This window comes from Xenopus laevis, chromosome 7S, assembly GCF_017654675.1.
Source record: "Xenopus laevis strain J_2021 chromosome 7S, Xenopus_laevis_v10.1, whole genome shotgun sequence".
NCBI classification, from domain to species: Eukaryota; Metazoa; Chordata; class Amphibia; order Anura; family Pipidae; genus Xenopus; species Xenopus laevis.
In genome coordinates, this window is record NC_054384.1 from 6,584,814 (window position 1) to 6,596,905 (window position 12,092).

At 39.6% G+C, this 12,092-nt stretch overlaps 1 protein-coding gene across 4 annotated transcripts in view; it reads right to left on the bottom strand.

The window, feature by feature from the left end:
- Positions 1–12,092, bottom strand: part of LOC108697174 (protocadherin-15) — a 404,849-nt gene that overhangs the window by 43,244 nt on the left and 349,513 nt on the right. For all 4 annotated transcript variants that reach the window (XM_041570856.1, XM_041570857.1, XM_041570855.1 and 1 more), the window contains 2 exons: positions 4,439–4,615; positions 386–604 (listed from right to left, as the gene is read on the bottom strand). In XM_041570856.1, the coding sequence (XP_041426790.1) occupies positions 386–604; positions 4,439–4,615 (396 nt within the window). The remainder of the gene's footprint in view (positions 1–385; positions 605–4,438; positions 4,616–12,092) is intronic.

Consider the following 12,092-nt stretch of genomic DNA (forward strand, 5'->3'; position numbering starts at 1 on the left):
AACTCCAGCGGATACGATGCCTTCGCTCCTGGTCTTGATCAATAGAACTTAAGTATATACATGATATTGTTTTTAACATTAATGATCACTGGAGCGCCGGTGATTTGGCTTTTATTGGCTCAAGGAGTGTACAATCACCAGAAATCATTTAGATCTATCTCTTAGGTTTGCAACAAAGATCCAAGTATTTCATTAACTCATTTTATCTGTGGCCAATGTAATATAACCTTGTGTCTGTTCTCTATCAGGTATATGGATGTCATTCCTCCACTGATATTATGAATACTTTTTTATATATAAATAAATATCGGGCATTTATCCAAATTCTGCCATTAATGGTATTTGCCTAATATCTCTAAATCCAAAAGACAAAGGGGTGACTTACTGTCGGTAGCTGACCATAACAATCATGATGGCGGGGATGCAGCAGAGAATGATAATAATGGCAAGGGCAAGTAAGGCTCCCTCTGTGTAGCCCACGGCTTGCGCTTGTTTCTTTACATTGGCTACAACATCCGGGGTTCGGATTTCCAAAATGCGCCCTCCTTGGCCAATGTAATCCTGGAACTGCTTGTTGATATCCAGGACTTTCCCATCCAAAAACCTGTGGATGAAATATACAAGTAGAATAACGCTTTCAGGAAAATCAGCCGAATGCACAAAAGTATATTTCAACGTGCAAGTGTTTATTAGCTCTGGGTATATTACCAATTCCAAAAATACTCAGGAAATGTTTATACAACTGACTCAACATTTTTTATTTAATCTAGTCATTTTTGAGAAACATCTTTACTTGAAACATACACATTCCATACGTATTCATTACAGGACCAGTAGGTCTTTCCAGCTGACAGGTGGGCCCCGATTTGGATTAGAAGAGAAGGTTCAGCCTAAATATTTGGAAGGGGTTTGTTACATATAGGGGCACATTTACTATGGGTCAAATATCGAGGGTTAATTAACCCTCGATATTCGACCATCGAAGTTAAATCCTTCGACTTCGAATATCGAAGTCGAAGGATTTACCGCAATTCTTCGATCGAACGATCGAAGGAAAAATCGGTCGATCGAACGATTAAATCCTTTGAATCGAACGATTCGAAGGATTTTAATCCATCGATCGAACGATTTTCCTTCGATCAGAAATTGCTAGGTAAGGCTATGGGGACCTTCCCCATAGGCTAACATTGGTGCTCGGTAGGTTTTAGGTGGTGAAGTAGGTGGTCGAAGTTTTTTTTAAAGAGACAGTACTTCGACTATTGAATGGTCGAATAGTCAAACGATTTTTAAGTCGAAGTCGTAGTCGAAGGTCAAAGTAGCAAATTCGATGGTCGAAGTAGCCAAAAAAATACTTCGAAATTCGAAGTATTTTTCATTCTAATCCTTCACTCGAGCTAAGTAAATGTGCCCCTAAGAGTTGTGAAGATGTGGAATTGTCTCCCTGAATCAGTGGTACAGGCTGATACATTAGATAGGTATAAGAAGGGGTTGGATGGTGTTTAGCAAGTGAGGGAATACAGGGATATGGGAGATAGCTCATAGTACAAGTTCATCCAGGGGCTGAGAGTCAGGAAAGAATTTATTTCCCCTCTGAGGCAAATTGGAGAGGCTTCAGATGGGTTTTTTTGCCTTCCTCTGGATCCTTTGGATCAACTGGCAGTTAGGTGGGTAAAAAAAAGGTTGAACTTGATGTACGTGTGTCTTTTTTCAACCTAACTTACTATGTTACTACCTAGGTATTGGATCTGTTATCCGGAAACCCATTATCCAGAAAGTTCCAAATTACAGAAAGGCCATCTCCTATAGACTCCATTTTATCCAAATTATTCAAATTTTAAAAAATGATTTATTTTTTCTCTATAATAATTGAAAGAAAAAACAGCCTATTGGGTTTACTTTATGTTTACATGGTTTCCTAGTAGACTTAATATGTAAAGATCCAAATTATGGAAAGTTGCCTTATTTGGAAAACCTCAGGTACCAAGCCTCTTGGATTACAGTTCCCATACCTGTATACAGAACGTTATGCCAAGATCATACTATACTTATTATGCAATCAGTATTGAAGTGGCCTGCTGGTCTACCCTGGTGAGTCCCAGTGTTGGCTGGACTTTACTACTAATGCTCCACATCAAAATACCTGTATGTATCTCTATGGTACATGGTAGGTTTTTGCCTTTAACATATTTAGTTCAAAGATTTTGCTTCCTTTATTCAATGCTGTATCCTCTGAGCTTGTCCTGGTTCAGATATACAGGGACTGGATGGGAGAACCCCCAACTATTCAGTTTCTGAGTTGAGTGTGTTGAGGGTACACGGTAGAACAGATAAACAGCCAGTATCTCTAAATACTGAATGTGCAAGTGTGGAAGGTACATTGTATAATAAAACAGGCAGTCTTAAAACTACATTTGTTAATGCCAAAATGCACCAAATGCTCCAAAGGTTAGAGATATAAAGGTAAAGATGAAGAAAAATGGAAGCAGGAGAATCAAGTGGAAACAGGGGGAGGGGCTGCAGCTGCCGCTCCCCTGCAACGTCAGAGCATCGCTAGTGCAATGAGCACAATAACTCACTCTCTGCACTAGTGGAGCCAGATTTCCAGGTCCATGAGTCAAGGTTAGAACCTTCAGGTGCTACATGTGCGTGAATAATTGCCCCCATGACTACATAGCAGCCTGTTTATATAAACTATAGTAGTACTACTGTGTAGAACTACTGTGTACTCTGTGCTTGATTGGCTACTCCCATGGCTACACAGCAGCTTGTTTATATTATAAACTATAGTAGTACTTATCTGTTATCTACTGTGTATCCTGTGTTGATTGGCTACTCCCATGGCTACACAGCAGCTTGTTTATATAAACTATAGTAGTACTTATCTGTTATCTACTGTGTATCCTGTGCTTGAATGGCTGCCCCCATGGCTACACAACAGATTGTTTATATAAATTATAGTAGTACTTATCTGTTATCTACTGTGTATCCTGTGCTTGAATGGCTGCCCTCATGGCTACACAGCAGCTTGTTTATATAAACTATAGTAGTACTTATCTGTTATCTACTGTGTATCCTGTGCTTGAACGGCTGCCCCCATGGCTACACAGCAGCTTGTTTATATAAACTATAGTAGTACTTATCTGTTATCTACTGTGTATCCTGTGCTTGAATGGCTGCCCCCATGGCTACACAGCAGCTTGTTTATATAAACTATAGTAGTACTTATCTGTTATCTACTGTGTATCCTGTGCTTGAATGGCTACCCCATGGCTACACAGCAGCTTGTTGATATAAACTATAGTAGTACTTATCTGTTATCTACTGTGTGCCCTGTGCATGAATGGCTGCCCCCATGGCTACACAGCAGCTTGTTTATATAAACTATAGTAGTACTTATCTGTTATCTACTGTGTATCCTGTGCTTGAATGTCTGCCCCCATGGCTATACAGCACCTTGTTTATATAAACTATACTAGTACTTATCTGTTATTTACTGTGTATCCTGTGCTTGAATGTCTGCCCCCATGGTTATACAGCACCTTGTTTATATAAACTATACTAGTACTTATCTGTTATCTACTGTGTATCCTGTGCTTGAATGGCTGCCCCCATGGCTACACAGCAGCTTGTTTATATAAACTATAGCAGTACTTATCTGTTATCTACTGTGTATCCTGTGCTTGAATGGCTGCCCCCATGGCTATACAGCACCTTGTTTATATAAACTATACTAGTACTTATCTGTTATCTACTGTGTATCCTGTGCTTGAATGGCTGCCCCCATGGCTAAACAGCAGCTTGTTTATATAAACTATAGTAGTACTCATCTGTTATCTACTGTGTATCCTGTGCTTGAATGGCTGCCCCCATGGCTACACAGCAGCTTGTTTATATAAACTATAGTAGTACTCATCTGTTATCTACTGTGTATCCTGTGCTTGAATGGCTGCCCCCATGGCTACACAGCAGCTTGTTTATATAAACTATAGTAGTACTCATCTGTTATCTACTGTGTATCCTGTGCTTGAATGGCTGCCCCCATGGCTACACAGCAGCTTGTTTATATAAACTATAGTAGTACTTATCTGTTATCTACTGTGTATCCTGTGCTTGAATGGCTGCCCCCATGGCTACACAGCAGCTTGTTTATATAAACTATAGTAGTACTTATCTGTTATCTATTGTGTATCCTGTGCTTGAATGGCTGCCCCCATGGCTACACAGCAGCTTGTTTATATAAACTATAGTAGTACTTATCTGTTATCTACTGTGTATCCTGTGCTTGAATGTTTATATAAACTATAGTAGAATTTCTGAAACAAACACACCAGTTTTACCAGTACAGCGCATCGCTACATTATATTGCGACTCATTTAAAACTATTTCATTTTTTGGAGTCATTTAATTGTTATTTCCTGAAATTAAATAGGAAACTTACTTGTAAAGCTCATTCCGTGATATTGCTCTGTTAGTTTTGGGGTCTACTGCATAAATCATTAGGTCGCTCTGAGTGTAGTCCTCTTGGGAAAACCCATCTCCAAACCTTCGAGCCCCTATTGATTCCACCACCACCGATGCGCCAGGGATTTGGTCCTGCACATATCCCTCTAGGATCCTGGAGAAAAAAAAGAAGTTAATAAAGTACAATACAAGTGATAAACTGTATATAACATGAGAACAAATGTTTTGGTGTGACTAGTGATGGACTAATCTGACCCATTTTGCTTCAGTGAAAATTTGTGAAACAACAAAAATTTGTCAAATGCATTTAAGTCTGTGGGCAAAAAATTTTTTTTACCCATTGGGGTCTATGCGCACCTTTATCACAGTGAAACCTGAAAAGAATTACCAAATTTACTTAAAGTGGACCTGTCATCCAGACACAAAAATCTGTATAATAAAAGTCCTTTTCAAATTAAACATGAAATCCAATTTCTATTTTGTATTAAAGCATTCATAGCTGTTGTAAGCTCATTTAAAAATCTCAGCTGTCAATCAAATATTGTCTGCCCCTCCTCTATGCCCTGGGCATAGAGGCGGGGCAGACAATTACTTTCACTTTCCATTCAGCACTTCCTAGATGTCACTGCTCTCCCCACATCCCCCCGTTATCTTCACCATTTAATTGTGTAGCCAGTACATGGGGATGGACATCAGGAACCACATTCTGGTGCACAAACAAGATTCTGAGGTGATGCAAGGCTTTTCCTTAAAAACAGTGTCCACAAAATGGCTGCTGCCTACTTGCTATCATTTTGAATTCCCAGACTGAAGGAAATAAGATTCAAATCATTTAAACATTGTAATTAAAGTTCATTTTGCTTGACTAATGTGATAAAATAGGATTTTGAATACTTTTTTTGGGAGACGGGTCCCCTTTAATCTATGAATTTATTAAGGCGCAGTTATGGGGTTATTTACTAAAAGTATGAAAGTTTACCCAGGTCTAGAACATTAAGTACTACTTGCTGTTTGGTTGTTACGGGTAGTAAACCTGAACCTTCTGTTACGTTAAACCATTACAGTCTATTAAAACATGCCAACTACAAGCATGCTTAGTTCCAACATCACCTGTGAGAATCACTTAAACTATATCTTGACTAAAGCAGCACATGACATGAGTAAAATAAACTTAGAGTATGTCCTTCCATTCTGCAAAGCAAGAAGCACCATCATAAATACTGTGCAGTTTGGGAAATATTACGCACCCAGACCACAAGGCTCTCATGTGTTCTTACTTTGTTCCCCTGATGGTTTGTAGAGCATCAACAATTATATAACATGAAGCAACTAGAAAAACTACTCTTCAAAATATTGATGTACCTAAAGGTTCCCTATAGGTCTAGCTGATCATTTTTCCCTGATATGTCTGCTTTTGTAAGTAGTGATGGGCGGATTTATTCACCAGGCGCAAATTTGCAGTGAATTCCTGCAATTCGCCACCGGCGAATACATTTGCGAAACCGCCGTGAAAATTCGCCAGCGTAAAAAAAACAGACGCCGGTGTAAAAAAAGAGACGCCATTTTGAAAAATTTTCGCCGTTTCATTTTTCGACGAAGCGAAACACCACAAATTCGCCCATCACTATTTGTAAGTAATTGCTACATGAAGTTCCAACCTGAGGTCCTTTTTCAGCCTGTCAGTTTTTCTAATGCTAATGGAATACTTCTGCACAAATACGATGGCCCTATATTTATGGCAAAATTATAAATAGCATGCAATAACAATGTTAAGATCGATGTAAAAAAAAGTTTGATTTCTGGTGCCAGTATCTCTTTAGGTGCCAAATTTGGACTGGCACAGTAGACCAACTTTTTGATAAAGATAAACCTTAGGCCAAACATCAATGCCTGATTAACAAAATAATAAAATACTGTAGATATGAACTTGTCAATAGAAGAAAGTCAAAAAAGCCCAGGATGCATTGTTTAACCCATGATGTGATGCAGACAGCAGTTTTAGTGTCACATATGGCTCCCTAAATTCAGAACAAGTGCTAGCAGTGTTGGACTGGGATACCAGGGGCCCACCAGAAAACCTTAGGTTGAGAGCCCACTTTCCAAACTATTATTCCTCCTCTCCTCACTCACCCTCTTTATTCTCCTAGTCTCTTTTCTCTACAAACTATTCTCTATACTTTTTTTATTAAGCGTCTTTATTCCCATAAATAAATAGAGAATGACCATGAAATACATAGTAACATAGTAAGTAAGGTTGAAAAAAGACACATGTCCATCGAGTTCAACCTTTTTTTTTTTTTTTTTTTTTTGTTTATTAACTACCTATCTGCCAGTTGATCCAGAGGAAGGCAAAAAACCCATCTGAAGCCTCTCCAATTTGCCTTAGAGGGGGAAAAATTCCTTCCTGACTCCAAAATGGCAATCGGATTAGTCCCTGGATCAACTTGGACTATGAGCTATTTCCCATAACCCTGTATTCCCTTACTTGCTAAAAAGCCATCCAACCCCTTCTTAAAGCTATCTAATGTATCAGCCTGTACAACTGATTCAGGGAGAGAATTCCACATCTTCACAGCTCTCACTGTAAAAAACCCCTTCCGAATATTTAGGCGGAACCTCTTTTCTTCTAATCGGAATGGGTGACCTCGTGTCAGCTGGAAAGACCCACTGGTAAATAAAGCATTAGAGAGATTATTATATGATCCCCTTATATATTTATACATAGTTATCATATCACCCCTTAAGCGCCTCTTCTCCAGCGTGAACATCCCCAATTTGGCCAGTCTTTCCTCATAGCTAAGATTTTCAATACCTTTTACCAGCTTAGTTGCTCTTCTCTGTCCCCTCTCTAATACAATAATGTCCTGTTTGAGTGATGGAGACCAAAACTGTACGGCATATTCTAGATGGGGCCTTACAAGTGCTCTATACAGTGGAAGAATGACCCCCTCCTCCCGTGACTCTATGCCCCTTTTAATACAGCTCAAGACCTTATTTGCCTTTGATGCTGCTGACTGGCATTGCTTGCTACAGCCAAGTTTATCATCTACAAGGACTCCAAGGTCCTTTTCCATAATGGATTTGCCTAGTGCAGTCCCATTAAGGGTATAAGTGGCTTGGATATTTTTACATCCCAGGTGCATGACTTTACATTTATCAACATTGAATCTCATTTGCCACTTAGCTGCCCAGATTGCCAGTTTGTCAAGATCCTGTTGCAAGGATGCCACATCCTGGATGGAATTAATTGGGCTGGATAGTTTTGTGTCATCTGCAAACACTGATACATTACTTACAACACCCTCCCCTAAGTCATTAATGAACAAGTTAAATAAAAGTGGACCCAATACTGAGCCCTGGGGGACCCCACTAAGAACCTTACTCCAAGTAGAGAATGTCCCATTAACAACCACCCTCTGTACCCGATCCTGTAGCCAGTTTCCTATCCACGTGCAAACGACTTCATTAAGCCCAACAGACCTTAGTTTAGAAAGCAGTCGTTTGTGGGGCACAGTATCAAACGCTTTGGCAAAATCCAAATAGATCACATCTACTGCCCCCCCACTATCCAGAATCTTACTTACCACATCATAAAATGCAATCAAATTCGTCTGACATGACCTATCCTTCATAAAGCCATGCTGATTGTTGCTCATAATGCCATTCATTAGGACAAAATTTTGTATTTGATCCCTTAACAAGCCTTCAAATAATTTGCCCACCACCGATGTCAAGCTTACTGGCCTATAATTGCCAGGCTGAGATCGTAATCCCTTTTTAAATATTGGAATAACATCAGCTTTTCTCCAATCCATAGGCACCATACCAGATGACAGTGAATCTGAGAAAATCAGAAATAAGGGCTGGTCTAAAACTGAACTAAGCTCTCTTAGAACCCGGGGGTGTATGCCATCAGGCCCTGGAGCCTTGTTTACATTAATTTGTATTAAAGCTTTTTGAATCATATCCTGAGTCAGCCACTGACTAGATTGAGCTGAACCATTCGTGCAGTTATTAAGTGAGCCTTTGAACCCAGACTCCTCTATTGTATACACTGAAGAAAAGAACTGATTTAACACATTTGCCTTATCTGTATCTGTTACAACCATACTGGTACCATTATTTAATGGAGCAACACTCTCAACCTGCATCTTTTTACTATTAATATATTTAAAAAACTTTTTAGGGTTAGTTTTCACCTCCACCGCAATTAACTCTTCATTTCTTTTCTTAGCCTTCCGGATTGCTGATTTACAACATTTATTACAGTGTTTATATTCATTAAATGCAGCTTCTGTCCCTACAGATTTGTAGTTTTTAAATGCCTTTCTCTTCTTTCCCATTAACATCTTTACCTCTGTATTAAGCCACACAGGATGATTCTTAGAGCTTCTACGTTTAGTCCTTAAGGGAATAAATTGAGAACAGTAATGATTTAATATCATTTTAAAGGACAACCATTTCTGTTCTGTGTTTTTAGCTGAAAACCTAATGCCCCAATCAATGCTCTGTAGGGCAGCCCTCAAGGCACTAAAATTAGCTTTGGCAAAATTCATGGTTTTTGTTGCCCCAGTATATTTTTGTTTTTTGCACCAGACATTAAAAGATATAACATTATGGTCACTATTACCCAGGGGTTCAATGACTTGCACATTTGCTATAAGTTCTGGGTCATTTGAGATCACTAAATCAAGAATAGCATTTTTTCTGGTAGGCTCCTCAACAACCTGAGCTAAAAAATTGTCGTGCAATAAGTTTATAAACTTGCTCCCATTAACTGATCTAGCAGTACCGTTGCTCCAGTCAATATCTGGGTAATTAAAATCCCCCATTATCATTACTTTACCTAAACTAGCAGCCTTTTCTATTTGCATTAGGAGCTTTGTCTCTTCCTCCTCACTTACATAAATAGGCCAAAAGGTTAGAAGCAGGAGGGCCCACAGACACCTTGGCCCACCGGGAGTTTTCCTGGTATCCTGGTGGGCCAGTCCGACACTGAGTGCTAGGCTCCCTGGTCACTGCTCAATCTTCTGCCTGTAGCAGCCGCCTTTGGCCTTGGGAGGAGCTCGCAGCTACTCAGATGCCACCAGGTCTTAGCTTGAGAGGAACAAAGCAGATGTTCTGAACGAGCAAAGGGGCACATTTGTTTCCATGGTTTTAGATGGAAGGCAACAGTTTGAGGAATAGACGATAAGCGTGGTCAGGCAGGCAGTGGTCAGTACAGGCGGAGTTCAAGCAAGGTCAGACAGGCCGGGGTTGGTACAGGCAGTGTTCAATGAGTAGTCAGGCAGGCAAGGGTCAATATCGGTAGAGTTCAGAAAAGTCAGGCAGGCAAGGATCAAAGCCGGAATCAAAACCAGACAGAATCACACCCAGATACTAACGAAATAGACCTTACAACGGGCAAGGACTTCAAGTACAAAGCCCCTTTAAATAGCTTTGAATTTCACGCCAAGGTGCAATGACGTCATCACACATGGCATGTAAATTGCAGAAGCGCATGCTGCATGCCTTAGGAAACCCCCACACCAGAAGAGGAGGCAACACCATGCAGTGGACGTCCCCACCGGAGGTGTCCCCGCCAGGCCCATCAGACCACCGGGGTAAATTACATCATCTGTCTCTCTGTCAATGTGCAAATGTGTTCTACTAATCTTAGAACTAAAAGGTTGCTCCTAAGTATAATTCCACTGGGATGGGGTGAAAAATAATTGCCATGCAAATATAACTGAAACTTACTGTATAAAACAAAATCATTTTCACCAGTATCACACCGGTAATAAAAAATATACAATGTAAAGTCTACCGATCTTCTATGAATATAATGAGCCATAGTAACTTTGATGGCCTGTAGGTAAAAAACAAATTTTGCACTGATCAGTTTGGAACATAAGAGAAATGCCTCTGTGGATTTTGGTCTGTGCTCTGGTTGGATTTCTCTGGCTTTTCTCCCTGTGAGTATAATGAGTGAGGAGATGCATTTATCCAGTGATGTAGTGCCACTGCCGGACTCCTGGATGAGAGGATTTATAAGTACACCAGAATAGCATCAATACCTACAATGTTTGCAATTTAAATGAGAGATGCTAAGACAAGCTTCCATTGACTTTAACCTTTATATTGACGTAGTAGACACATTCTTGGCACTGTATGCTGCAAATTATAGTAAAAGCCACAAAGAAGCTTAGAGCCCCAGGTAAATAAACACACAATAATTCAGCATGAAGTTGATGTTACTTTTGAAAATAAGATTTTCATAGCTTGAAGTCATTTTAGCTATGACCGACTGCAATCCAACAGTTTTTCTCACCTTTTAGGCAAATTATCCTTAACAATAAAAAAATGCCATGTAAAGTGATTATTTTCCCAAGCCTCCACTGGCATCTCATAGTTCTTTGTCCTTAATTGAGTGGGGTTTTTGAAAACCTTTTCAAGCCGTCAGTGACACTAATTAGTGATGGTCGAATTTATTCTCCAGATGCAAATTCGTTGCAAATTCCCGTGATTCCCGAAACCGCCGCGTAAATTCACAGTTATTGTTTAGTTGCCATTTACAATAAAAGCAAAAAAAAAAAATAATAACTTAACAGCTATAACCAAAGTGGTGTCTTCATTAAGTTCAGGTTATCATAAGAAGGCAGTACAGGTTATTTACCCACTATAAGCAGTTTGTTATTTATCACCTCATTGTTCTCTATTCTTGGCCTAGGCCTTGGTAAACATCAGGTTGGGGGGTTTGAGCTCTACTCTGATGGTTCATTCAGCAGTTTATGCCTACCTCTGGGTCTTCATCTGTCCATGAAGCCCAAACCTTTTTAAATGTCTCCGGGCAGCCCCTTCTTATTTATGTCAGTTTGTAGAGTGGCAGAGACTTTTCAATTGGCTGTTCCCAGCTCTGTATTGTTGGCCCACTCCTAGATTTCCATTTTAATGCTATTGCTTTCTCCAACTCATTTATATTCTTCTTAAGGACTGGAGTCCAAAACTGCACTGCATACTCCAGACGAGGCCTTACCAGGGACCTATAAAGAGGCAGAATTATGTTTTCGTCTCTTGAGTTAATGCCCTTTTTATGCAAGACAGAACTTTATTTGCTCTATAGAAACACATTTTGTTACATAGTTACATAGTTAAAGTCATATAAAGTTCTGTCTTCCATAGCTGGTAAGGCCTCACATGGAGTATGCAGTGCAGTTTTGTGCTCCAGTCCTTAAGAAGAATATACAAATATGAGAGGTGGTGTGTTGGTCTTTGTTTAAACCATTTGTGGCCAGAGAGGTCAATTGATATTTCTACCAAACCTCCCTCTTTCTCCCTTACTGGAGTGGAATTGGAATTGTTGTTAAGATTTTTGGTGGATTCATCAATTGGTCTCCCCAATGGTTTAAACAAAGATTATGATTAATGTGTTTTTATTGTTTCTTGGGCTCTGGTTGACTTGCAGGATTGGCTGATTGCTATGGAATTGGAATCTGGATGTCATTGCGAGTGATGTAATGTGTTAATTACCCTTTTACAGTTCCTTTTGGTATCCAGGGCATGTATCATTCTAAATGGAATACAGAGTAAGATGACAATGGCAGTTGTATGAATAATGAGTAATCATACTCTGTTTATATAATTATAAATAC